The sequence below is a fragment of the Ammospiza nelsoni genome, chromosome 3 (assembly GCF_027579445.1).
Source record: "Ammospiza nelsoni isolate bAmmNel1 chromosome 3, bAmmNel1.pri, whole genome shotgun sequence".
NCBI lineage: Eukaryota > Metazoa > Chordata > Aves > Passeriformes > Passerellidae > Ammospiza > Ammospiza nelsoni.
In genome coordinates, this window is record NC_080635.1 from 23,472,896 (window position 1) to 23,500,173 (window position 27,278).

Below are 27,278 nucleotides of genomic sequence, written 5' to 3' on the forward strand. Positions count from 1 at the left end.
TTTCTTTTTGCTCAGGAGCAACAAATTAAACTGCTTTACTATGATGTGCAATGTTTAGTGATTGTTTTATTAAATGCAGAAATACCTGCTCAACTTCGTACCCATTCTGATTTAAAGTGCAACAATTAAATCTGATAGTTCTTGTACATCCATATTTTGCAAGTGTTGTTTCTTGAATACATGTTGTTCTGATTATGCCTTGCATTTGTAAAATGTAATTTTTTAGTACCGTTTTGCTTTATTAACTAAAATAAACTGTACAAAAAGCTGTAGAGTTACATTAGCTTTGAACAATGTAGGATACACGTTCTCTGCCCAACGTTAGTGTGCAAACATTGTACATTTTTTAAAGTGACAAAATTAAGCCAACCTTGAAGTCAGAGTTCATTACTACATGACAAAACAGGAGACTATGGCAAAAGAAATTTCCCACTGAAATCAACACCATTGTATAATTTTATTTCTAATTCTTAAAAAAATAGAAATGAATTTAGAAGAGAATCACAGTATAAGGGCCCTAACATATTAGACCATTACAAGGTACATAAAAATAGAAGACACAGATTTCTTTGAAACTTTAATCCTTTGATTAAGCAGCAAGCAAATCACTCTCCAGGCAAACACTGCTTAAAACATACCCTACCCCCCAAAACAGGACGTGCAAACTGTATGCACATATTCTGCAAAGCACACAATAAAGACATTTTACTATGTACATACTTATTTAGTACTACAAATGCTAGGAGTTCCCTACTGTGTGCTACAGTGTAGGTAAATTAAGAAATACTACCTTACCTATCTCTGACCCTCCCACCCCCTTCAAATACAGCACCTTTGCCCAGTTATAGAATATTTAAACAAGATTAAACGGAATTACAATGTACTGAACAGTTTCATGGCAGTTGGTGGTGGCCAACTGTCCTGTAACACCCAACATTCTGCATACTGAAGTCTATCGACAAGAGACAAGACAAAAATTAGCAGATGTACAATACACACACCTGGGAGACTCAATGCTTAAAGTAAAAAAAAAAAAAAAAAAAAGATAAAAAAAGAAAAAAAAAAAAAAAAAATCCCGAAGATGAATCTTACCACTGTTAACAATTGAACTGTAAAAATGTACCATCTTGGTTTTTCATTGGTTTTAAAGACCAGAGAGCAGCCAGATTTGTGTGCAGCTAACGAGGGCACACTAAAGACTCCTGACTCCCAGAACACAAGTTTCCATGACCACTAACTCCTTGGTGCTTGTTTTAAAATTCTGCTTTAGTTAGACATTGGATCATCTGATGTTCACATAGTGGCTAAGCACCTACTCTGAGGCAAAAGAAAATTTGTAAGAAAGACCTTTTGCATGACACCTCAGCACACCAGTGAAAGCTCTTCAGAGAGAAAAATCTCTCAAGTTTTATTTGAGAGTATTTTAAAATGAAGAACTAAAACATAAAGGTCAACACTTCAATTCAGGTTACAACTATCAAACTTTAATACTAGATTTTCAAATAAAATAGAATCTGATAGTAAAAGAACTTGCTTTTGCACATTGAAAAAAGACCTTCTTCAGCTGCTAAACTGATCATTAGACCACCTAATTTATCTGTGAAAAAAACCTAGGGAGAGCACATCCCATTTGCATAAGAAGTCTCATTTTGGTCAAGGGCAAATCTAGTTAAAAACAAAAAGGAGTTAAAATAACTTTTAGACATCATTTCAGCTACAAGCAAAAAAACCTTTCAAAATAGTACAACAGTCAACATGAATATTATTACATAATCAAAATGCATTATTCTTCAATAGCTTAATTCAGATCACATGGTTTCAAACAGTGCTACTCATATTTGCAGCCTCGTTTACTTGGAGGTTAGAGGCATCTGCTTTTACAAATAAAAACACAATAAAAACAACCCACGCCCTGAAAGATTATTAGGCATCAATCAAGATTTCAGATGAGAATGCAGTGAAATGAGTTTCTTTCAAACTCCTATAATTTGGAAGCAATATTAATATTTATATGCAGGTTTTACTGAGTCAATAAAATAAACAAACACCTTTGTCCTTCTCCCAATACCCTCAGCTCATGTAATCAACTTTGTCAGAAATATAGCAGGAGTCAAGAGATAATCACTTAAAAGTAAGACTGGGTTGGCAGGAGGTAACTACTCTCATGATACTCTACCAGCACCACCAGCCTCTACACTTCCCTCATTAATGCTCAAGCAAGGTATCAGTGATCTAACATACACAACTGCAGACAGTCATTCTCAGAGGAATAGAATTCTACTGTACTTACATTAGAAGAATTAGCAGAATAACAAATTAAATTAATACTTCTTGCTAGATAGTTCCTGTCCTGTCATCCTCCTGGGTGGTGGAAGCTGCTGCCACTCCATCCTGCTCAGCCCAAAGGACTGCAGCAAGAAACCGGACTCCTACTTCCAGTTAATTCTATGAGTAGAACGTGCATGAGATTTAATAAATTTGGTACAATAGCTCACTGAGTCTTCAGATTACTCTGAAAGAGGAGCATTTAATAAGCCAGTACCTTTTAAAACAAGCTAAGATGCTCTGGGAAAAACATGGAGAGAAGACCTACATTTTACAAGTGTGTGAAATGCTGTTATCTAAACAGGGTCAAACATTCTGAATCTAAAGCCATTATTTTCTTTCGCTAAAAGGTAAAAAAAAAAATTAAAAAATTCACACACACAAAAAACCCCATCACTACATTTAAGTCTCCTACAATATTATCTATGTCTAGATTTGCCAGACTACTTTCCTGTAGTTAGATGCTTGACTATAAAGAACCGTAATAAAATAAATAGAGTAAAAATCAGTTAAACAAAATCTTGGTGTGTTGAACATTTATTCATTTAAGAAGTTAGCTTCCTTCAACAGTTATTCATACAGAGGAGGGCTGCAGCGTAGGCATTGTTCTGCTGTACAAGTCTTCGGCATAAAAATATTTTTATACAGGTGGTCATTGACGTCGCTCCGTGTCTAGTTCTTAGCTCGCTCCTCTGGAAAACTGGTCTGATACCTGTGAAGGCTCGCTCTTTTTTTCCGAATAACGAAGGGGAGAAAAAAGTACATGGATCCAATTTGTCAAAGGCGGGAGTCAGCATAACGGCGCCGGCACTCCTTCAGTGCAGAGTGGACTGAGGTTCTGTGTGGATGCCGATGAGCGAGGGCGGCTGCTGGCCGCTGCCGGCGCCCAGCACGGGCCGCGGGTTGAGGCGGGGGGGCACGGAGCTAGCGGGCCGGATGAGCGGCGGCGGCGGCTGGTTGAGCGCGGGCCGCGGCTGGATGAAGCGCGCCTGCTGCTGCAGCGGCGGCGGCTGGCGGTGCAGAGCGGGAGCGGCGGGCAGCGCCGGGCGCAGTAACGGGGGCGGCTGGTTTAGGGCTGCCACGGGAGCGGCAGGGGCCGGAGCAGAGGCGTGTGCTGGAGGTGAAGGGCCTAAACACTGAGGGGCCGGAGTGCTTTGTGCCTGCGCAAAGGACAAAGACAAGACGGTGTGAACGGCCGGCCCGGCCGGGACCTCACGCGGTTGGGCTGCCACTGGCCACTACACAGGAAACAGCATTTAAAAAAATCAAACCAAAGAACCGAGAAGTTACTGAAAAGAAATCACCAACCAAAACATTATGGACAGCAGAACTAAAAATATTTACAAAGCAAGTCTTCTTCTAGAGCAAGAAGTGTATTTTAACGGTAAAACAGTAACGTGATCGTCACTATCAAAGGTGCGGTCCTGCTCCCGGCTGGTTAACGGCATTGGCTGAAGTTCTATGCAAGCTCATCATCATTCTTTAGAATGCGGTTTGCCACTCCACACCAGTTAACCTTATATTTTATCACTACATAAAATGCTGTTCCTCAACCCATGCTTACTTATTTCTGGTACACAAAACACACCTCATCTTCTTCATCAGTGCTCTTTCCTGATGGCACATTAGAAGTATTTTTTGTGTCCTCCCCTAAAGCAGAAGCATCACCATTAGAAGCCAGGGTTCCTTGTTCCGCTTCCCATTCCTGCAATACCTCCTCTAAGTTAAACCGACGCCTGTAGTTTACAAAGAAGTTCTTCACTTGGCCAACAGTCTTGTTGCCAATTACATCTGCAATAGCTTGAAAATCTTTACCATATTTTCGGACACCTGGAAGGCAAAGTAAATAACATAGCTGTGAAGAATCAGTCAGACACAGCTACGTGTGATGTATTTATAGAGAGAACCTATGGGACCTGCAAACCGAGGGCTCGCTAATTAGGAGAACTTCTCCATTAGGAGAAGGCCTCAATTTCCATTAAAACAAAGTAATTTTTAATAGCACAGCTATCAACACACAATTCAAGAACTTTGTTAAAAAGTTATTACCCCTTCTTCTTAAAAGATCCTGGCTTACTCACCAAATCTCTCAACCTAAAACCACAGAGATCTGGTCCCTGACAAACAGAGCGAGTCTTTCAGCGTGCTCACAGTAAGGGCAGAAGCCCAAAATCAGCTCAGGAGGGGAGGAGAGGTGACTGAGCACGTGTGAATGGCTGTAAACAGAATAAAATGCTAGAAATATCAGCTGACGAACACCGACAGCTCCTACAGGTTCCCTCCACACCAGCTGCACGCACAGGGCCCTTTCCCACGGCCAGTGGGGCAGGAGTGGCAGAGGGCAGAACAGGGGGCACAGCTCTGTAATCACAATTTACTGCTCATTCCTGCATGTGTGACATGCTCTACTCAGGCCACACAGAGCAACTGTCAAGTGTTCACCCCACAAAGCCTGCCCAACAAACCTTGGAGAATGTAAATATATTTAAGCTACTAGTGCCTGCTTATAAGATGGCCCAGCAAAACCCTCCATGATTAAATCCCCTACTGATAAGCAGCATGACAGGTGAGATTTGCATTGTTCTTTTCATTAATTTTTGTACTGACATCAGTAATCGCTTTTGTTTATGAGCACTTGAAAAGAAAACCCCAATATATATTTTAAATACTTCTAAAACTACATTTGAATATAATACAAAAAATAGAGTGCAACATTCCATTGTTTTTAACTTAAATTTTGAATTATAATAAAAATTATATATATTTTGTTATATTTAGGCCATGTGTGTAGTTCTTCCCCTCTCCTGCTTAAGAAAAAAAACCCTCAACCTCTCCCACCTCGCAGACCACAGCTTTTAGCTGCACAAAGTATATTTTTAATTACAAGTGTCAAAAAGTTTGGAGACCTGAAGAAATTACCAGTTTTGTTCCAGACTGAGTAAACAGAAGGCTTTTTTTTGCTGTCAGTTATGCATGAGAGGATTACAATTTGACTTCTCCTGTGAAGCTTGTGATAGTTAAACTCATTTGGAACGTATTACAGTTCTTAGAGGACAGGCACTCTCTCATTACAGGAAAAGAAATTTATGCCTGATTTCATGCCTCACTTCAGAAAATGAAGCAAAGTGTTCAGAAAGTGAGAGTTGTTTCAAATCTGAAAGCTATGTTCCTTTTCAACTTAATTGTGAAGAGTGTGACCTTCAGTTTGTTCTGCTCCTTTCTACTTTCCTTGTTATTAGGCACTTCTGATGTGGTAATGTACACTCTGTGCAATTTAAAAGAAAAGTTCACCTCCAGGACAGTAACAAATTCTGTAGCTGAAGCTGATGTTTCAGCTGTCAGGAGCCCAGCTACATTATGTAGTATCTTTTTCTGGGGTGTACAAAAGAATACAACCCTCCTGATTGCAGGAACCTTGGAAAGATTTCAGAGCCACGTGGGAGGGCATGGATCCAGGCAAAGCAAAGACAGGGATTTGGCTCTGTGCTTTATCAGCTGTACAAGGTATCAGCTGTACTCCTTAAAAGCTGTGTGTGCCCACACAACATTGCCTCCAGTATTTTAAAATTCTTTGTCTGCCCTACCATTACCACCCTTACTATTTATAATGAACATGAAACATCCACTGCAATATATCTAACATCCTGTACAATTAATCAAGTGAGCAAGGTGCCCAGCAGAACAAAGCACATTTCTGTTAGAAAACTAATATGGACTTTTAGTGATTTCAGCCTTTTATGTTACTATGGCGGCTACACTTCTTTCCTCCCTTAATCTGCAAAACAACTGAGCCTGTTGGTTATCTTCAGCTCGAGTTGTCAAAAAATAAGGTCTTAAAGTCTATTTCCAAGCAAACAGCTTGAAAACAAGGTGTTCTTGCCTTCACTGAGAACCCAACTCTTGAAAAGAAAATCTAAATAAACTAAAATTTCCTTAGTTTAGCTGCACACAGCACTGCTCACTTTGGATTCTTTTCCATGTTATTACCACTGCTCTACCACAATGAGGTATTAAAAGCCTTTCAAGCCACATAAGAAATAGAGAAAATTCACTGTGTGTTTATAAAACTTTAATGTCTAAGGTGATGGCATATCTCTAAGAGTTGTTGCCAAGTCACCATCCCTGTCAAACTGGTGCACATTTCTTATGCATCCTTATACAAATTCAGTGCTAAACACCCCCAAATTATTTCTCACGTGTTCAAACCGTGATTCAATAATTTTATTAGGCTGATGAAAGTGAAGCTCAAAAAGGAGGACTGCATAGCTTCACTTCCCATGTATGAATGAATGGTTTTCTCCCAGCTCATTTGAAAGCAGCCCAGCTCACAGGAATCCTTCAAGCTCTTCAGAACTTCATCCAGCTGCAAAGGTACACTGGAACACGTGCATGCTCTTGATTACAGCATTTTATCTTGAATGTCTCTCTTGGAGAAACTCATAAATCCAAGTTTGATTCTGTTTACACTGCTTCATGTTGTACAGCACAGCCAACACAATATTAATCAGGGTGCAAAGCAATATGATACAGCACCACAAGAAGGCAGAAATAGTTAATGGGAGCTGCAGCTCCACTGTGATGGGATTACAGTGCTCCTGGCAACTATCTTATGTAGAGTTAGATCCTGATTGTCCCAACTGTTTTTCCCTGCAATGCCATGAAAGTCACGCACAGCTTTACAATGCAAATTTGTTGTCTTAAACAAGTGTTAAAACACTTTTGCAATTGCATTTTTATGGCAAACATCTTAGTTTGAAAATATGATCATTCTTATACATTTCAGCACAAAAAATCTTGTAATTTAAGAACACTAATTGATGAACTAGCCCATTACATTCAACAACTATTCAAAGTTGAACTGATAGATGATAAATTATACTGTGAATATAATGGCTCAGAGATTGTAAATCTGAGTCCACAACCCCACTGCAGGCACCCACACTGCTTTTAAGATTACACACAGCTCTATTTTAAAATAGGTTTTCTCATTACCTCTTCCTTAGTTACTGGCAATCCCTTGAGATTAGCCTGCAGATAAGTATTTTCATGTTTACAAAAAACAGTACCAGAATTATATTACTGCAGATTATATTTACAATCTCCTTGGTCAGTTAGTGTCCAAATTCAAATGAACAAATCATGTAAGTGCCACCTACCTGCTTAATGCTTGTGATTTCTGTAAAATTATTAAAAGCCAATATGCCAAAATATACCAATACATTTAATGAAATAAATCTATTTTAAAGTGTATGAACTAAATGTCCCCATGTTCAAGTCAAGGTTCAAATCCAAGCCTAATGCACATTATGGAAGCTTTTAGCAGAGCAACTGTGGCTACCTTCTGAAAATAAACCCAGGGAAAAACACAGCATGGCTCCCTCATGCCTGGAGTCTACCACCTCAAGGAATTGCTTTGAAGCAAGAAATCAGGGTCCTCAGCCTGAGGCATGGGAGACAGCCCTCTCATTCCAGGAGAGAGAGCAAGCACTGAGTAAGGGAGGGATAATTAGAACACTTTGTTCTTGTCATTAAGATTCTCTCTCATCTCCATTTTATATGGTGACAAGGGAAAGAGTTCACAGAAGAAACAATACATATAAGCACATGTCAATGAAAACAGATTTATCATCCCATCCTTAAGGCTGACTACCTCTATAAAACACAGAACCAGATCCCTAGAGACCATAAGGCTGGATCTCCTCTCCAAGGAGTCACCACCAACCCTCACTCTCTTTTGCTCAGGCCCTAGTTATTTGTCTTGTTGGTCACAGTGTCATAGCTTAACAAAACCTGACTGTATTCTTATCACTTCCCAAACTGTTGCTTAGACAGAACTCCAATAACTAAACTATGAAAAGGCAAGATGGTTTGAATCCTTTCTTTCCAAGGCAGGAACAATGACCTTGGACTTTTCCCACTCTTTCAGCAAGTCTGTCTTTACTAGGCTATCATACTAGAGACATCTCCTTCAGCTGCATCTGGGAACAAAATACTGACATATTTATTAATAGTGAGAGAATGAACTTAGGACAGAGGACAGTTTGGAGGTGCAAATCCAAGCATGAAGTATGTAAGTTGAAAGGCATGATTTAACACTCACCAGGTCTTTCTGCATTTCCATTCACACATCAAAACAACCTAACTTTAGGTTCAGTCATCTGACTAATAAATAAGCACCAGGTATGGCATACCTGACAACTTTACACTGATATCCTGATCCACTGAATATTTTAATATTAAAACCTAGTCTCTCATTTTCAAGGTGAAGAATACAGAGGAATAAAGCACATACATACAACTGAGCTATTATCTTTATAAAAGATGATCCCCGTAAGTAAGTCAATACGTGCCTTCAAGACAGCATCTCCAGACATTTCCCTTATATGTTCCTTGATTTGGCAGTGCCTGCTAATACAAGAGTCAGTTTTCCTTTATATAAATGAAATAAATGCAAATAAACTGTATGAATAGCTTATCAGAAAATGCTGGGGTTTTAGCCCAGTAAGACTTAGTCAAACATCCATATCCAGCTTTAGAATCTTAAAAGGCCTGATGGGTAGATACCTGCCCATTACTCCCTCATGAACAGAGAAAAGCAACAGTAAAGCAGATTTACTCCTGCTTTTTCCTACCTTAGGATACTGGAGATGTCTTAAATGCTTCACATTTTATTACTTTAACAACTGCTTTAGTCTTCCACATTAGAGAAATTCATGTAATGTGATTTAGAAGATGATTAAAGGGACTTTCTAGTACTAATACAGTTGTTAAATGCTGCATAGCTCTTCTCTTTGAAATTTAACATGGGTAACAGAAAGCCTAACGTCATATTGCTTGAATAAATGTTCTAAATATTCTCAAGAGTTTTGCTGTTTTCCTGGTGATCAGATAAAGTTTAGCTTTGCATTAGAGGGAAATACAAATATAAGTCTAAGCACCTCTTCAAATCCTTTGCATCACATTTCAACTTGCTGCTACTGTTAACATACCTTGTACTGCAAGAAGCTGCTCTTCTGTGGTCCAACGGGCATTGATTTTCTGATTAGACTATTAAAATTAGAAAAATGGCACAAAGATCATTAAATTGCTTCAACAGCTGCAAGATATCTGAGCATCAATCTATTTTACTTGCACTACAGTTTGCAAAATAGGTAACAACCCCTTGCTTATTAAGCAAAAGATTTATAGTTTAAGATTGCTTTCATGCAGAGGAAATAGTGTTTATGGAATTGAGCTTAAAACTATACCAGCAGTTTTTCCTCTGTTTTATTGTAAGTATTAGTATCAGCTACATAATAACTTATGCACAAGCTAATGATCTTTATGCAGACAGAGTCTGAATTTACAGTAACATTTACCTAAACTATTTGGACTTGGTGTTTAGAGCATTTTGCATTCATGTTATGTTTCATATCCAAGCCTTTAAAACAAGCAAAACCAGAACTTCAGTAGTAATACATCATTCATTTTAGATGCCAAAATGTATATATAGTCACGTTTTCACACAGAACACCATTTATTACTGGCAATCTACATTACCTATTTTTAATCCAAAAAGCCCCCATGTATCAGGGCTCAGTTTCAGCCCCCTATTACTGTGAACAGACATGACATTTCAGTTTTTTCTGCTTCTTTTTTTCAACCAGTTGCCATTAAAAATTGCCTACCACTGATTTCTTGTAAAGAAGCCAGACTCCCCCCTGCATATAATTTAATGGATCCTGTTTAAGCTGCTGCTGGAGTGCAAACACCAGGCTGTAGCAAAATACATTTCTGCAGCTTCCCACTAATGTAAGTGCAAGGACACAAGTTTCAGTGTTTGTTCTGATTTACCTCAGGAGGTTTGAATTCTTCAATCCCGCCTTCCATTTTCTGTTTAAGTGCACTGTTTACTTGCTTAGCATTTTGAACCTTGGTCAAAAACAACAAAGTTAATCAGCTCCACAAAGAAAGTTGGTCACTTTACACATTTATCTTCACTAGGATTGCCACAAGTGTACCTCCTAAGTTAAAAAGAGAAATATTATGGTTTAAGGCTTCACTACTTTTAACTGTTTCAAAAAAACTTTAAAAAGCCAAAACAAAACACATCAGTTAACTATAGAGAAAAAAATTAAGCCAGTCTTCCAAAACAACAATTTGTTTGCAAGAATATTAAAAGCTGTTCACAACAAGTAATTTTCGATAAGGATGCATAGGTTCTTGAAGAATTAAGAATACTCTAGACACAAAACTTCATTCTTAGACATGAGTTGTATTGCATATATTAACTTATTAACTTCTTCCTTCTAAAAAAAAAAAAATTCATGAGATGTTTTCAGTTAGTTCCTTCTGACAGATGCTTTTCATTGACCTGAGATCATTCTAATTTAATTAGGGGGGATTCCTGAAATTATTCTAAGTATTTCTTAGTTCATAAAAAGGACAGACCTTCCAAATTGAACATATACACATCTATGAACCACTTAAATCTGACATTGAAGCACATAACATAGGTAAGAAAATAGTTTTGCATACTATGGTGCACAGCTATTACAAGGGTTCTTAAGCATGGACACAAAAGCAGACAACTCAGTGGGGGATTCCAAAGGCTGCATCTCTGAGATCACTGCAAGAAAAGAAAATAAAAAGAAAAAAAGAAAAAAAAAGAGAAAAGAGAAACACAACCTCAAGGCTGAAACTCACCTACACTTAAGGCTAAAGAGTGAAACCCACCTATGCTATTTAGCCCCAGAGTCCTGCTGTGACAGAAAGAAGCTTATTTCTCCTGTAAAAGAACATAAGGGAGCAAAAACCCCATGAAAAAAAAACCTTTATTCACTCCGTGATTTTGCAACATGGCAGCTCTACAAGGAGGCAGAAATTCCAGAAGATAAGCCTTGACTCTGTAGCCCCCTCGCTCCTAGAAAGCAAGCATGCACATAACTACTGTACCCTTAGAAGCTGAATAATTACATGTTTCAACTTGAAATGCCAAAATTTAATTTCTTCATGCAAAGGATGCAGGCAATTTTCCTTTTAAAGGTGAAGACTAAAAAGCTTTTCTAAATTTAATAAGAAGTAGAAAACTTATCAATTCAAACACAAATAACTAGGTTTACACATCTGGGTTCCACACACCTCTCATACTTTCATAGTATGTGGGAAAGGACATCCATAAAAATGGCTACAATTTAAAGCATAACAAATGTAACTTCCTCTGCTCCATTGGTCTCATTTTTGCTTTTCAAACAAATACTTCTAACAAAGTAAAAAAAAAAAAAAAAAATTCAAATCAAATGTGACTTTTGATTTTTCCTGTCCCCAAATTTGTAGCACTGTTTTAATGCTACCCTTTTTTAAAAAAAAGTAAAAAGTAATCTTGCTTCATTTTATCCAAAAGAGCAGATGAACGTAAAAAACAAAACTGAAGAGCAGCTACTATCCAGCATTTGTGGTGGTAACTGTGGAACAAAACGAGGAAGACTCACATTAAAGAAGTTTCAGAATCTTCACAGAATCTAAAGAAGTTTCAGAATCTTCAAAACCATTACAATCAGAACAATCTGAGATAAAAAAAAAAACAAACAAACAAACCAAGACCAATAACCCATGGTACCTGTCGCTTTAATGAGATTAGTTCCATATCCAGCTGTCTAAGAATTGTGTTGGCTGCATTGGGACTACAGGAAACAGCTATCACATCTTCCTGGGTCAGGTACATGCCTTTGGGTGGCCGGCATTTGGAACGCTGGGAATGGTGGCGGTGCTGCAAGCTCTGATACTCTCTTCTACCCAGACCTATTTTGCTGGTCTGAACAGGCTGCTCATTATTGCCCTTTAATTTACAAGAAATAAATCATTAAAGAATAACAGTATCTTGTATACAACTTTACTAAAAAGAATGAAGTATCAGATAGCATTGTAATGTCGTATTTATGACAAATAAAACTTAAGGTAACATCCTCCTTTGCATGTAGTATCCAACTATGTCTTGCAGATGAGTTGGAGCATACCAGTCATCTGCTGGATAAGCCTGCATGACTCTAAGAAAGGTGAGTTCTCAAAACGTTTTTTTAATATGGCCACAAATACAGTAAATGGTATGGAAACCCCAGTCTGAATACTGTGACAAAGGGCAAACATTATGGATCTCTTACATAAGTTATATATACATGTATGTATCTTGTTTTTAAAACAAATAATCAGTGACTTTACACATTTATTTCTGATCAGATATGAATAATTAGGGCAAATACTAAAGGAGAAGAATGCAAAATTACATATCTCCCTGCTGTAAGCACTCTCCACATAGAGACTGTACTGTCTGGTTTGGGGGGATGAGGAGGAGTTGATTTGGGATTTGGGAGAGAGAGTATGGACATACCCCTGCAAACATTATAAAAATCTTTGTAATTTAGAAAACATGGGCCTTGATCATTTGCTTCTTTGGAAAGGAAAGGAATGGCAAAGAGGAAATTAAGTCTTTGTTCTGGTATGTGTGGGCACCTAAACATTCTCAGCATGTATGTGACTCCCTCAGAGCAACTGAGTAGTTTCCCTATAGCCCAGAAGCAGAGACACAAAAATTACTTGCTCTGCAAGGATATTCTAATTCAAAGGAATGCTTAGTACCAGAACAGAAAGAGAATTCAGGCTTTTCCCTACTTCAAGCAGCTCCCTACTGCTCCTGCCTGCTGGCACCCATGCATGTTAAGAGGAGGTGGTCATCTGATCACAGTGACTGCAAAACCAAGTGCAGCAGCCATTATTATTATCATTATTATTATTTTCTGTAGTAGTAGTGCAGAGCAGCAAACAGAGCCTTCAAATGTTTTACTACATTTGACCTTGTGCCACATTCTCTTCCCCAGCTAATAGAACATCTTAATCCAGCCCACAGACTTCATAGAGGCCACCTTAAAAGCACTTAAGATATGTGCTCTTCCCCAGAAAACTGATATAGAGCATTACATCTTTGACATGCAAAAATTTCAAGGTTAAGTTTACTTCTGCCCTGTTTATACTTATTTGGGTTTTGGTTCTGCATTGCTCTTTCAGTATGAAATTGCAGTTCCTGTGTGTTCAATCTGGATTTAAAGTAAAAATATTCTCTCATAATTTTGTCTTGCCAAGACAGAGAGCTTAGGTTATATTTGTTTCATCTGGTAACAGAAAGTTTCCATTGCTCTGTGTGCTCAAGCAGCCTACTCAGTTTATATTCTGCTTAGGAAGTGAAAGCATGCAAATCCTACCAGAACTATTAGATCACAAAATTATCTTGTGCAGATCCAAACAGCTCATCAGAAACTACAAATCTATTTGTCCTTTTCCTAGAAGTCTATCAACATGCCACTTGCATTCTGGACTGCATGTCATAATTCAAACTATAACCAAGTAAATTGAGCAAAATAGCCCTTATTTAGACATGGCTAAGGCAGCAACTCCAACCATTAGATTGCAGGGACATTGTTAGAACAGAGAAAAGTAAAAAGGTACATTATCAGACCATGTGACATTGCAAGTACTATAAAACATGCCCATGTTAAAAAAGTAATCTTGAATGCTTTCACTGAAAGAGATAATTGTCCTTTTTCCCCCAAGGCCAGTAGATAAAGGGATACATTGAAGGTCACTGCAAAGCTCAGAACAGAAGCTAAACTTATCAGTCCCTTACTCAATATTATTTTTGTGAAAAGTGCAAAGTTTTATTCATAATCCAAGATACCCCTTCATGGGAGTGCTGAAGTTTTGCATAACCTCTCGTCTCACTCTTGAGAAGCATGAACTGGCTGATTTAGGAAGAACACATATGCTTAAAGTTGATCAAAGAGACAACTAAACACACACTTATAAATGTGTTTTTCTACTCTTGTTCATAGATAGCTTAATGTTTAGAACAAGAACTCCAACTCCTAAAACCTGAACATACCCTGAACACAGCAGTCATCTGTAAAGCTAACAGTAAGTGCTCATTAGGACAAAAATGTTTTTCCTCTACATCTATTAGTTAAAAGCATCTCAGTAAAACCACATATTAGTTGAAATGCATCACCTCATTGTGGCTTTGAACAAACAACAAAATTGTTCTTTGAAAAATGTAATTTAATTTTAAAATTCAAAGAAAACATTTTGATTCAAATACTTCACAACCAGTAGAAGTGTAAACATTAACAAGACTGAAGGAGGGCAAATACAACCTGTTTTACTAGGTTGTGAGAGGATACTTCTCTCACAAAAATTGAAGAGTTCTCAGGACACAGTGGAGGCAATGAGAGATGCATTTACAGCCACAAAATGGCAAAAATACATGATACAATTTTGTTTCAGTGAGAAATCATCAAGATCCTGACTACTTAAAGACCCTGGGAGTTCAGCAGGTTGAAACCTAAACCTCTGTACTACAACTCAGTCTTCACAGTAACACATTCACTTAAAACAAACAAACTGACATTCACCATTAAGTTATCTGTTACCTCCTTTTTGGCTTCTTTTTTGGGATCATAATCACTATCATTTCCATCCATTGGATGAGATTCTTCTACATCATCATCACTAAAAACAGATTATAAAAAAGCTGGTCACTTTATTACTTTTTAAACCCAAATCTAAGTATGCACCAGGTTAAGAGTTATCTACTTGAATTTATCTATTCAGAGAATATGGCATCTCAACATTATTTGTAGTTTTCAAAAGTCAGCTGTTACAAGCATGATTTCCTGTATTAAATTCTAGTAATTATTATGATAAATAAGCAATCAAAAACCACAGTTTCAAAGTTACTTTAAGCAGTGCTGGTACTGCTGCCAAGAATTTTGGTGTCACCTTTCTTCAATTCAACCACTTGTGCCAGCATGAACATTTATGTGGCCAACTGTATACCAAGGGTAGAAATAACCTTTCATTTGCCCCATTAGTTTTAATAGACCAATTTTCAAACCACTGCACCAGGTGAACAAACCCTTGCTGAAGTCTGTGGGGAGCATAGGGCATATGATGGGAAAACATGGGACGTGCTTAAAATCTAGCAATTTAGGGGAGAGAAATGAAATTTACTGAATTAAATCAAAGAAAAGGTTAAAAAGAGAACAGTCAATTTGGAGCCCAATCCAGTCATTCTGACAATATAATTTCTGAATAAATTAATGCAAAAACAAACTAAAATTTCTAGTTATGACCAAACCCCTCCAAACTGCTATTTTAAAAGCAAACTAATTTTAGCTTGCTATTTTTCAGAAATAGAATCACTAAATAAGCATATGAACTTTAGATTCAGAAGTTATTCAAAATAACATATAATTAAAAAGACACCTTTTGCTCCAGTTAAGCAATTATCTATAGACATAAAATTACAGCTTCCCATATAAACATAGATTATATTACTTATACATGCTACACATATCACCTTTTAAAAAGTGCAAGTTAATTATTACATATACTGAGCACAATAAGATTTAAATTTTATAATAACTGTGAGAAATGTTATTCCCTTCTATGCAAGACAACAAAACCACTCTGAGCTCTAATTCTCTCTGATAACAGTTGTAAGTCTTCTAAAAAACAACTTATATAAATTTTTGTTCTAAAACAATGCATAGGCATTATAACTGTGTCAGCTCTTTATACTGGTTGTGCTTTCAGTTGTAGTTCCATATTAGCTCAGAAATGCAAACTAAGAAAATTCCAACCCCACCCCCACAAAAACACTCCTGCACAGACAGTAACAGACTTTAGGATTTAAATCCTTGTTTTTACAGTTATCCATTAAAACACTCCCATCTCCTATTACAACTCACACAGACCAGAGTGATAAAGTTCTTAAAGCACAGGCACCAAACCTCTTGCTAAAACCAGAGATAGCACAACAGGGGTTCAAACCTGAAACACATGGTTCACACTGAAACAATGGCTAGAAATTAGTTCACATCTTTACTTAGGAAGATTTCAGTCTCTGGTTAGCTACTTAAGAACATAAAACTCACCTGTCACCTTGATTATTTCTATTAGCTAGTTTACGAGCCTGACGATCCATCAAACTTGTTCTAGAGCGAGTTTTTTTCCAAGAATAGTAATATTTTACAAGGCTTGCAATGGTCTTGTCTGGGAGCTAGAAGAATTCATCAACAGATTAACACTTAAATTTAAAATTTAAATTTTAAGCCCAGAATTATAATTCTGCTCCGTTTATAAACAAATAAAACTTCAAACAATATTTTAAATGCATTGATAAGATTGAAAGGAGGGATGTATTTCATACACATTTTTGAAAAGGGGAGAAGGCTTTTTTCATTAGAGTGAAAAAGCTGCATGTCCAAGACACACGATGAAATTAAATTAAATCTTATATTCAAGGTTCTTCCTGAAGCTTTTACACAGAAATCAACATGAAAATTCAGCCCAACAGGAGCCTTTGTTCTTAGTGCATCTGAGCTGTTTAATGCTTCTGATTAAAATATTACTTTACCATTTGCTGGATCCTGTGAAAGCTCTTTCCATGGAAGCTAAATGCTTGTTCAAACAGGACTTTATCTTCAACTGTCCATTCATCAGGGAAAGGAGTGAAGTTGGGGAGATCCGCAAGGGACTTCTCAATATTGTGTTTATGCCAGAACAACATGCCGAGAGCCTTTAAAAAGAAATAGTCCCTCTTTGGATTTAGTCAATTTTCTAAAACATTGAGACAAGTTAATAAAAACAGGCAATTTATTTGCTTGAAATAAAATTTGACTAGCAGAATCCCTTCTCAAAATGTGTTTACAATTTTATTGGCTCTTTACCATAGGTTACAAAATTCTCTTTGGAGACAGTGGGCACATCTATACTTTATTAATGGTATGAAAGCCAGACAATTTAAGGTTGGCATGGCAGCAGTAATTCTAGAGCAGCTTGAACTAGGCTGAGAGGCTCAAAACTGACCTGCTTTCTTACTTTACAGGCATATATCACCTACACAGCCCCTTATAGGCCCTTATTACCAGCCCACTCAAGAAAGAAAATACTTTAAGTATTAATGCTTTTTAATAAAAATACTTCTCAGTAGCTGGAGGATCATCCAGAATGCAAGTCTGAGAGTTCAAAGTGAGAGCGGTCTTTATACAACTCTCCAATCCACAAATAACAGCATGGCCACTTTGTCATGTGCGCCTAATAAAGAAGCAAAATTTAAATATATTTTCTTATACAATTTCATTTCTAGCCAGTCTAAAAGGATTTTATGTTCACTAGACTTTCTGCCAGAGAACCACAGGCAGATTCGATGCCAAGATTTGGGCATGGGAATTGGGCAATGTAATCCACCCAGTTTCAATCACACAGCACAGACACGATCACCAGCATCTCTCCAACCCCCTGATTTCACATCTTCTAACAACCTGCACACAGCAAACTCTGCTCTTGTTAAAATGGCAAGTGACAAACACCTCTTGCAAAGAGAATTTCTGTTCCATTGTGAGGAGTCTACAAATGTTTTGCACCAGAAGTTATTTTGGAAATCCATCTCTTGGAGACTTGAGATCCATCAGTTCCTCCTCTTGCCTAACAGAAGTCAAGGCATAAAGAAGTAACACCAAACCACAGGTATATTCTGGACATTGTAACACTGGCAGCCTCTTTGTCAGACAGCAGTTGATGAGCAAGCTTCCATCCTCCAAAACTTGATCATACAACTTCTTTTCAATTGTACAGCAAATATTTTTTTGCAACAGATAACCTCACTTTTACACAGATTGGTTAATTGAAGAATTTATGAAGAATTTTGTGATAGAACAACATGCAGACCAGCAAAGTTTTATCCCAACTTTTTAAGGAATGGTAGCCAAAGGCTGTTAAATAAAAAGTGAACTTGTTTGTTGCTTTCAGAGCTAAAACTTGAGTCTGGTGTCCTGCCTCCGAAAAAAGCCACTCAATTGAAGTTGGCTTCCAGGTTTTTTTCAATATGAAAGAAACCTTTTCAGTGCGTATCAATAAATGGTTCAAAATTGTACCATATTTCCATTCTAATGTTAAACTTTAAATTTGTAAGCTGCTTCCCTAAGAAACTCTTCAGCTAAATATACACACACAATTGCATGACATGCCCAGTGTATCAAGAAACATACCAAACCTTTCAAAAGTGCACATTACAAGCTGAGCATGTCATGAAAACAAAGAGCTCAATCTTTTGCAGAGAATCCAGACCACAACTGTATGCAGATCCATTTAACTGCAGTGTTTGCTGCCGTGCCTGAAGAGAAACAGCGTTAATTAATGGTAACCAAGGGGAAAAATAAGTTGTGTTATAGTTTTATATTAAAAAAATCCTTTAAATGAGCACTCTCATTCCACAGCACTTACCTGTTCCACATTGTATCCATGTTTTTCCTTTGCTATTGCTATATATTCATCCACTGTAACAAAGCAATGTCAGAATTACTCTTTAATACTTAGTTCTGCTCTATGACAGAATTAACAACCTAACATGGGAAAGTCTCCCCATGCTTTAACACACTGCATAGGCCCAGGTCCCCCAAAATATTAAATATACTCACAGCTTTATTAATAATAAATAAACCCAATGACCATTGTTGAACAATTAATTTTATAAACTGTTTACACAAGCTAATTCTGCTTTCTTTCATATTTTTACTACAACAAAACCACAGAGGCTCATTATTTATTTATTTAAGGCAGAGACTAGCTGGTTCTTGAAAGGCTATGCCTTTCTGGAACCCCCTCTGAGTTAGCTTTAAATTTAACTACTTCTACTGCTTGTATTCCTAAACATGTTGGAAATTACAGCAAGGAGATCCTATATCAATGATTATGCATATCCTCAAGACTACTATAGCTTTCACTAACCAATATGGATTTTAACTATGACACATAGTCAGTTTTCAATAGAAAGTATGAAAATTCAATTATTAGATAACAAAACTAAGGAATAAAATTTTAAAGATCATATTTAGCAATATTAGAGCCAGCTTTGAACATTCATAATTTTGAAATTAAGTCCCACTTTATTTTTAAACAGAACATTTTCCTAATCACCTTCTAGAGCTCAAAATTAAATGGAACTAAAAAGTGAAAGGAAGCATGTTCAAGAAAAGGAAATAATCAAATCCTCCTTCTTGAACTGGACAAGGGACACCCTTGCCATGCACTGCTGCTGCAAAGAGCTAATTGTACTTTAAAGGAATGAAAAAAGTGTTTAATGATCACAGCTGTATTTTATTTCTAACTGTTCTGCAGTAGTTAAAGGTGCATTCCCTCAAACATAGAGGGACATAAATCTCTAACTACTGGTATTAGACAGAAACTGTCCTGAGGATGAGGTTCTCATGGTTGCATCCTCAAAGTTTACTCCCCTATATTTCATATGGGAAATTCTAGCACAGGAAACAAGTTTAAACTAGATTAAACAGATAACTGATCACATTTAGTCAGCTGACTCCTGTATTTCAGGTCACTCCTAAAGGGCAAAAATGTTTGGTTTTTCCTTCTGTGACAGCAGTAATGATTTCCCCTTGAAGTGGGCCTCAACAAATCTTTTCTAAATTCATCCACTGCAACTCCTCCTCCTAGGAATTTAAAGCAGCAAGTTCCTCATGTTCAGATATCTTATTCTTTAATTAATAACAAAAGGTCTCACAGAAAATGATGATGATAATACAAAATAGGCAGTATGATTTGAAATAAAGACTTTACTAACATAAGAAATAATCATCTTTGCTTTACCTGGAGCTCTCTAAATAAAGAAAAAGAAGCCTTATGTTTAATTATCTGCAGTTTCACTGTGTGTAAAATAAAGACAAACAGGCACACCAGAAACAGTTATTTAGTTTACTTAAGCACCCAAATTCCTAAGCAGGCAAGGACTTACACTTGGCATCAGGAATATTATGGTAAGGAGACCATACAAGCATCCCTCCATTATCTTTATCAGTGTATTTTGTGGCACCTGTAAGAAAACAAGTAACTCTCAGTATTTATTTAATAACTATGATCTAGAGAACAACTATGTGACAGTAAGCAAAAGCCAACCACAGTAACAAGTCCAGCTACTGGGGGGGGTTATTAATTCACAATTAATTCCTTAAGCTATCAAATGGCTGAATCTGAACACTACTCTTCAGATGTTCAAGTACAACTAAATATTAGACAGTATCCTGGTTACCACAATTAAACCACTAAGTGCATTGCTTCAGTTGGAAGGAATCTTTTCTAATTCCAAACCTCTTGCCATGGGCAGGGACACCTTCCACTTGACCAGGCTGCTCAGAGCTCCATCCAGCCTGGCCTTGAGCACTTCCAGGGATGGGGCATCCACAGCTTCTCTGGGCAACCTGTGCCAGTGCCTCACCACCCCATAGTGAGGAATTTCTCTTTCTCATATCTAAATACACTCCCTGTGAAGTTGGAAAAGATGCAACTTTGTTCTCCTGCAGTTTGATTGTCTGTTAGGGCTCTAACATTTATCACTATCATAGGAGGATTAGGACCTGCTGTGGTCAGTTAGACTTCATAAAACAAACAAAAATAGATAAGAGCCACAATTCAGTCACCATCCCTGATCCCTTTCAAGGAGAAACTATACTAACAACTATACCAGAAACAATTCTGTTAATCTCCCTCTAGTTTTGTTTTTTCTAATTTTCTAATTTTAATATTCATAGTCAACCAAATTGCACAGCTGGAGAAAGCAGTTAGATGTAAAAGTAATTTTTGGTTTTGGTTTCTTTACCCCCACATCAACATAGAAAGGGAAGCAATACAAATTACCCAACCCATCAGGACAGAGCAGTACTGATACAAACACTGAAGCACTACATCAGAGCATATGATTTTTGAAAACATGCTGTAAAAGCAAACTCCCCAATACTGTAAAAGCATTCATTCAAGAGCCACTTTCCACTACTATTGCACAAATGTAGTCTAAAACATAAAGCCCCTTATAATCTATTTGTTCACAACACTTTATCTCGCTAAGAAATTGCTCAACAATTGGATTTATATCTAATGTCAGTATGAATTCCTTGAGTAACCACCCTCAGAGGAGAAATCCTTGCATCCTTATTGGAGAAGAACAGCTTTTTTTATTCAGTGAAACAAGTAACTTTTCACTCCATTTTAAGCTCACACACTTTATATTTAGGCTCTACATCTTGTTTGAAGCAAATAAAAAACCAAACCCCGTGCTTAAAAAAAGAACAGTGTCATGCTTTCCCTTTATGTACTATGTTTTGTTGCTCTTCCCTCCTCGGTTTGGCAGTGTTTTGTATCTGCTATCATCTCTGCAATCTTGATCCATCACAACTGTGAACTTGAAAACAGTTAATTAAAGAACTCCCGTGCCTTTCCAAAATGAGATGTGTAAGGCAGATAACTTCAGTGCAGCATAAACTCTGTAACAGGTTAAGAATGTACGTACACTCATAATGCACCAGGTTCAAGGCATAAGCACTACTAAACTCTGAAAGGTTTTTGGTACACAAGAATGAACTCCTTAATATAACATTCCACTTTAGAATAAAAAAACATGACATTTTTAGTTATTAGGAATGCAAGACTTCATGAAGAGCAGGGCAAGCTGTTACAGGCACAACATTTCTCTTGTCACAAGTAAATGACCACTATCCTGCATTTCGTTCTACCTAAAGATGAGGAGAAAGCAGGACCACCAGAGAAGGTATTAGAATCTCAGGTTATGAGGAAAAAAAATATCTAAACTTAAGATACTCGCAGACAAGGGGATATCATGGATATTACCAGATACTGAATAACTGAATATTCAAGTACTAAAGCAAAAAAAAAATAGTTTCAGAGTTCTTGTGCCTGCGGGAGATCATGTATGTGGTGACACTCCCCTGATGAGGTGCAACCCTCACATGACAAACAAGCAACAACCACTAGAACATCCCTTTTCAAAACAGTGCTGTGTCCCCAGCAGGAATCACATCTGCTTCCATTCAGGTGGCACCTTCACACTGCCAAAGAAAAGCCAGGATGACAAAGGAATAATGAGATGCATACAGGTAGCTTGAAGGAAGGCACCCTGACCTCAGCACAGCATGTCCCTCCATCTCTGATGCCTTGAGAGGTGAGCTGGAACAGACACTAGACAGAGCTAAAATAATAAAGCAGGCATTTATTAAAAGGCCTCAATGGATACACCTTGGGCAGTACAAGAGCCTGGCCAGGGCTACACCCAAGATGGACGCAAAAAGGTCACAAGATGGACAACCAGTCACAAGGTTTCACACTTGTATAAGTTTACATATTGGGGTTAATTGTCCAATTACAGCTTCAGGTTATGAAGTCCCATCCTCCTTGTTTGCTCTCTTCAATTCACTGTTGTTTATGCTTTTTGGGCCTGAAGGCTGTAACCTTGGGTCCTTGTATCCTTGGTTCTCAAGCTGCAAAAGGATTGTTTTGTCTAACTACCCTGTGAAGAGAACTTACTAACACTTAATATGAAGCTCAGAACTACACACCAAGGCAGCACAGAATCTGAAAAATACAAAAACTAAAACTTAAGGCATCATCTCCATATGCAAGACCATGACCTACCTTCCTGCCTCCCCAAGCACTCAAGGAAGCAGCCCTAACCCCCAAAGAGGCTGTGTTACACCTCAAGGGCAACACGATCTTTTTTACAAGGGAGGGAGGCTGGAAATACCCTGCAACACATTAACCAAAGTGTGTTAGAAGACCTGAAAGCCAGCGAGGAAGAGAAGGACCAAGAGCTACAAGTGAAGAATAGCAAGTCTCCCTCTCCCCAAAACACACCTCCAAGCCACTGAGGAAGAGGCTTCTGCACTTCAGCTGCTGCTGCACCCCTCTGCCAGTGCCAGTCAGGAAATGCAGCCAGCTGAAGGTGACCAACAGGCACTCTGCACCACTTCCAGGATAGGGAAATCGTAGCAGCAAACTGACCCTCTCTAAATTGCAGCTTCACACTAGAAGTTGGGTATGCACAGCTGGTGCAGCTCAATGCAGGATGCCAGGTACTGAGAATAAAGTGATCACCCAGAAACATACAGGACACAGTGAGGGCATTGCAGGGCAGCATGGCAATTTACAACATGTTGGTTTCCAGCAGAAAATGTACCTTCCTCTGCTTAAGACTAAGCCTTCCCCACACCATTTAATAATTTCAATTTTAAAAAGCCTGTTTTCCTATCAGAAGACTAGAGAGGGAAAAGCTATAAAGACATACAGACAAATGCTTTCCTAAGTGACCTTAAATGGTACAAAACATTCTTCCTGACAGCCCCAGGTCCAGCCCTGAAAAGAGGGTAAATGGGAAATGAAGTATTTCAGCATTAAGTAGGCAAAATTCATACTAAAACCATTGTGAAGTCTGAGTCTGAGTAGAATAAAACTTCTCTAGCAGCTCTCTGTGATTGACACAACAGAGTGGTGCATTCTCTACTGTGATTTCCAAAAGAATGTAAACAACCCACAATATAAAGATACCAGCTTTGTAACATCCAATTGGATCTATAGGTGGGTCAGAAAACACAAGCAGAAAAATTTTCACCAAGAATATAAAATACTATAGTAAAACCAGGAGGAGGAGACAAAAAACTGAGTGCAAGAGGTGGTATGTTAACTCAGCAAATTAGATAAAGTAAAATACCCAAGTTTACTTACTAAAATTGTTTCTTGCAGTGACAAAATCTCTCTCACTGCTGTAATAGTTGGTGACAATTAAAAACTCTCCTTCTCTTAAGCTCTATCTGAAAGTTTGCTTGTAAAAATAATATGGTGTGGAGGGGGTAAGAGTATACTAAAGTGAACTTTGCCTAATTGCTGCTTCCAACCACAATCCACTTCTTCCATGAGACACTGAGAAACAGTGCCACTTGTTGTTTAAAAAATTATCTTGTTTTATACATAAATTAAATTTTTAAAACATGTTTACTGCCATCACAACATTAATCATGAATATTTTGTCCCTCAGTGTATTGTTGTAGAGCATTGCTTATGGCTATTTTTCAAGACAAGCTAAGTGAAACCCAAGGATTTGGTATTATTCCACTCATTTTAGTATTCTGTAGGTTTATCAGGGCTGACTTTTGTGTCTTAGAATTATGTCTACTTTTACCCATCACTGATTCCCTTCTCCCACCTATTTATCTCAAGGGGCTTAAAAAACAGCACTCAAAAGTACTGCAAATAAACACATACTTTAAAGTATCTGATAAACCCTAAAAAAAAGGCATTAGAACAATTCCAAGAAGAAACATAACTAAGGATAATCAAATACAGTGCCATGTCCATATATGCAAACCTGGAACTAAAGGGGAGCTTATTACCTCACTTGCTACAAAAAGTCGTCTGAATGTACCTGTAAGGGCACAGAATTTTGTCTCTAAGAAATTATGCCTCAAAACTCACCAGAACAAAAATTAACCAAAAAACCAAAGAGATGAAAGAATGAGATCTTGCTGATATCTCCTCAGATAAACAATCTGTTAACTTGGTAAGTGCTGTACTTTTAAACTTGACGGACTTTTAAATTTATTTTGTAAGACTTAGGTGTTCCAAAATAAATCACTACCTTCTTGCCCTAATAAGCAAAATACACACACCAAGAAGGATAATAACTCATAATAAAACATTATGCCTGTAACTCAGGAGTTATTAAAGAAACATTTCCATTATTAAGGAATCTGATAGGGTGAGTATATATTAACCCTAGTTATTGGAGAAAGAGGCATTAATTGAATACCATCCCCCAGAAACACTTAGGAGCTCTAAAAAGTCTGCTTATAGGAGAACACAAAATTAGTTCTAGTTACTAATGTGATGGTACTATTGCATATACAGTTTACAAAATTGAAACCACAGAACCTCAATTGTCCTACAAGGGCTGAAGAGTTCTTTTAATCAAAAGAAAAACACTAGGTGTTTTTCTAATTTAAGTGGCCTATAGGAAAAGCAAATCCAGGCTGGAGGTGGGAAACTATCATTTTTATCCGTGTATATTTTTCTGTAGGCAATGTAAAAATACAGGGTGCAAACAATTAGCCTTATTAACAAAGAGACATGGACTGCGTGCTCCTTCCTAGGGGAAGGCATTCCCTTAAGCCAAGATCACGCATTCATTTGATCCCGCCCTGGCGCTCTCCTTCCCCCGGCCTTTTCTTTGGCCGGCGGGGACTGGTGTCCATCCCGAGGGGCTCGCTGCAGCCCCGGGAGGCACCCCGGGGGCAATCCCCTTCTGGTGAGAGACCATCCCACACCCATGGAGCCTGCCTGGAGAGCAGCAAACTACTCAGGCTTCATCTGACCCACCGCTACAGCAGAACTGCTGAACGCTCTGGGCGCTCCCTGCTCAGCCTAGCAAGGCACGGCAGCATTCCCGCAATCAACTTGCTAGAGCCGAGTACCAGGCTGGCCGAGCGTACCCACATCGCTCGGGGCGGGGCTGGGGGCCGAGGAAGGCGGAGGAGAGCAGCTCGGGCTGCCACGGTGGGGCCAGCCCGGCTACTACAGCACACAAAACCGGGAGCAGGAGTTTCCCACCGAGCGCATCTTCCAGCCAGCAGCCAGGTCTGCTCCGCTTCCGGCAGGGCGCATCACTTCCCACCCGTGCCCGACAACATCCATCACCCCTCGGCAAAGATTTTTTTATGGTTGTAGGTTTAAGGACAAGCAGGGGGGAAAATAAAAAAAAAAATTAAAAAAAAAATCAAGCTTTTTTCTGCTTCGCCGCCTCCCGCCGGATCCACATAATGCGGCCGATAATGAAGTGAGAATCCCCCGCCGCGGAGCCCCCCGCCCCCGGAGCGCATATGCTGCCCCGGCCAAGCCTCCCGCCGCCGGCACCGGGTCGTCGACACAAAGGCTCGAAAGCACCGTAAATAGAGCCCCGCGGCCGCCTCCCGCCGCCGGAGAGCGCCGGGCGAGCCCGCCCCGGCGGCGAGCCCACCCCTCCCGCCTCGGGAGATGTCAGGTTACAGCCGAAAAGCCATTTACCGGGCTCGAAGTCAGGAATGCGCGCCTGGTATTCCGCTCCGACCCTCATTCCTACATCTGCAAGGCAAAGGGGAGAAGAGAAATTAAGGGCTGGAGCGTCCCCGGGCGCCGTCCCAGGCTCCCGCCGTGCGGCGGGCGGGCGGGCTGGCGGAGCCCCCGCCGCGGCCGTGCGGAATAAGCCACCTCCTCCCCCCGCCACCCCCCGCCCACCGCCGCCGCCGCGGATTAAGCCCCGACGACCGCCAAGGAGGGGGCAGGAGGAGGCGGAAGGGGGAGTTTATTCCAGCGGAACAATGGGGACGGCGGCGGCTCCCGGGAGACACTCCCTCCCCATCGTTAAGTACCGCGGGGGCAGCCGCGGGGCCGCGCCGCGCGCTCCCGCCCCCCCCGCCCCGCACACGCGCGGCCGCGGCACGGACGGAGCGGCGGAGCCCCGGCACCGGCAAGGGGGAGGCGGCTCGGCTCGCTTCGCCGCCCCTCCCGCCGCCTCCGCCACCCCCCTGCCGCCGCCGGCGGGGCGGCCCCAGGCTCGCACCGTGCTCGTCGCCACTGTCGCCGCCGCCGCTCTCCGGCTCCGAGTAGTGCCCGTTGGAGGGGCTGCTGCTCTTGGCGCCGTTGGGGGCTGTCCGGCTCTTTCCCCCCAAGAGCTCCGCGCCCTTCTCCATCGTGCCCGGCATGCCAAGGCTAGGAGCGGGGGAGAGCGACGGTAGCGCTGGCTGCCGAGGGGGGGGAAGTTAATACGGAGCCGCCATGTTGCCCCCTCCCCGCCCCCCCCTCGGGCACCTCCTCCCCCCCGCCCGCCGCGCCCCCCTCCCCCGGCGCCGGGAATCCCTCCGCGCCGGCCCGGCCGGATCTCGCCGAGGGGCGGAGATGCCGCCGCAGCGCCGGCGGCGCGGCCGAAGGAAGGAAGGAAGCATTGCTCTCGCTCCCGGACCGCGGCCGCGCCGCCGCGCCGTGGAGCTCACCCGGCCAGCGGGCCCCGAGCAGAGAGGGGACTATTTCCTGGCGGCGGC

The 27,278-nt window shown here is 39.8% G+C and overlaps 1 protein-coding gene across 4 annotated transcripts; it reads right to left on the reverse strand.

The window, feature by feature from the left end:
* On the reverse strand, positions 1 to 27,024 carry RCOR3 (REST corepressor 3). 4 transcript variants are annotated; one of them, XM_059468440.1, is made up of 12 exons: positions 26,801 to 27,024; positions 26,266 to 26,322; positions 20,162 to 20,239; positions 18,637 to 18,689; positions 16,769 to 16,930; positions 16,287 to 16,411; positions 14,781 to 14,859; positions 11,924 to 12,142; positions 10,159 to 10,236; positions 9,315 to 9,372; positions 3,914 to 4,155; positions 1 to 3,485 (listed from the first exon to the last, which is right to left on the reverse strand). In XM_059468440.1, exons 1-12 carry the CDS (start codon positions 26,940 to 26,942, stop codon positions 3,141 to 3,143), a joined length of 1,638 nt encoding a protein of 545 aa, XP_059324423.1. In that variant the 5' UTR covers positions 26,943 to 27,024; the 3' UTR covers positions 1 to 3,140. The 4 variants fall into 4 exon arrangements, with proteins under 4 accessions (XP_059324423.1, XP_059324421.1, XP_059324424.1 ...); XM_059468438.1 differs by having other exon boundaries at positions 14,763 to 14,859; XM_059468441.1 differs by lacking the exons at positions 26,266 to 26,322; positions 26,801 to 27,024 and adding an exon at positions 18,402 to 18,526 and having other exon boundaries at positions 14,763 to 14,859; positions 20,162 to 20,178.
* Between the last annotated feature and the right edge of the window lie 254 nt (positions 27,025 to 27,278).

What these genes read in the sequence shown, in the direction of transcription:
- RCOR3 (XM_059468438.1), bottom strand. Translation starts at nt 26,942, where the DNA reads ATGCCGGGCACGATGGAGAAGGGCGCGGAGCTCTTGGGGGGAAAGAGC. An exon ending in TAATATTCCTGATGCCAAGT is followed by an intron (nt 18,690 to 20,161) that starts GTAAGTCCTTGC and finishes GCTTTGTTACAG; the next exon opens with TGGATGAATATATAGCAATA. An exon ending in TAATCTCATTAAAGCGACAG is followed by an intron (nt 10,237 to 11,923) that starts GTACCATGGGTT and finishes TTTTTGACCAAG; the next exon opens with GTTCAAAATGCTAAGCAAGT.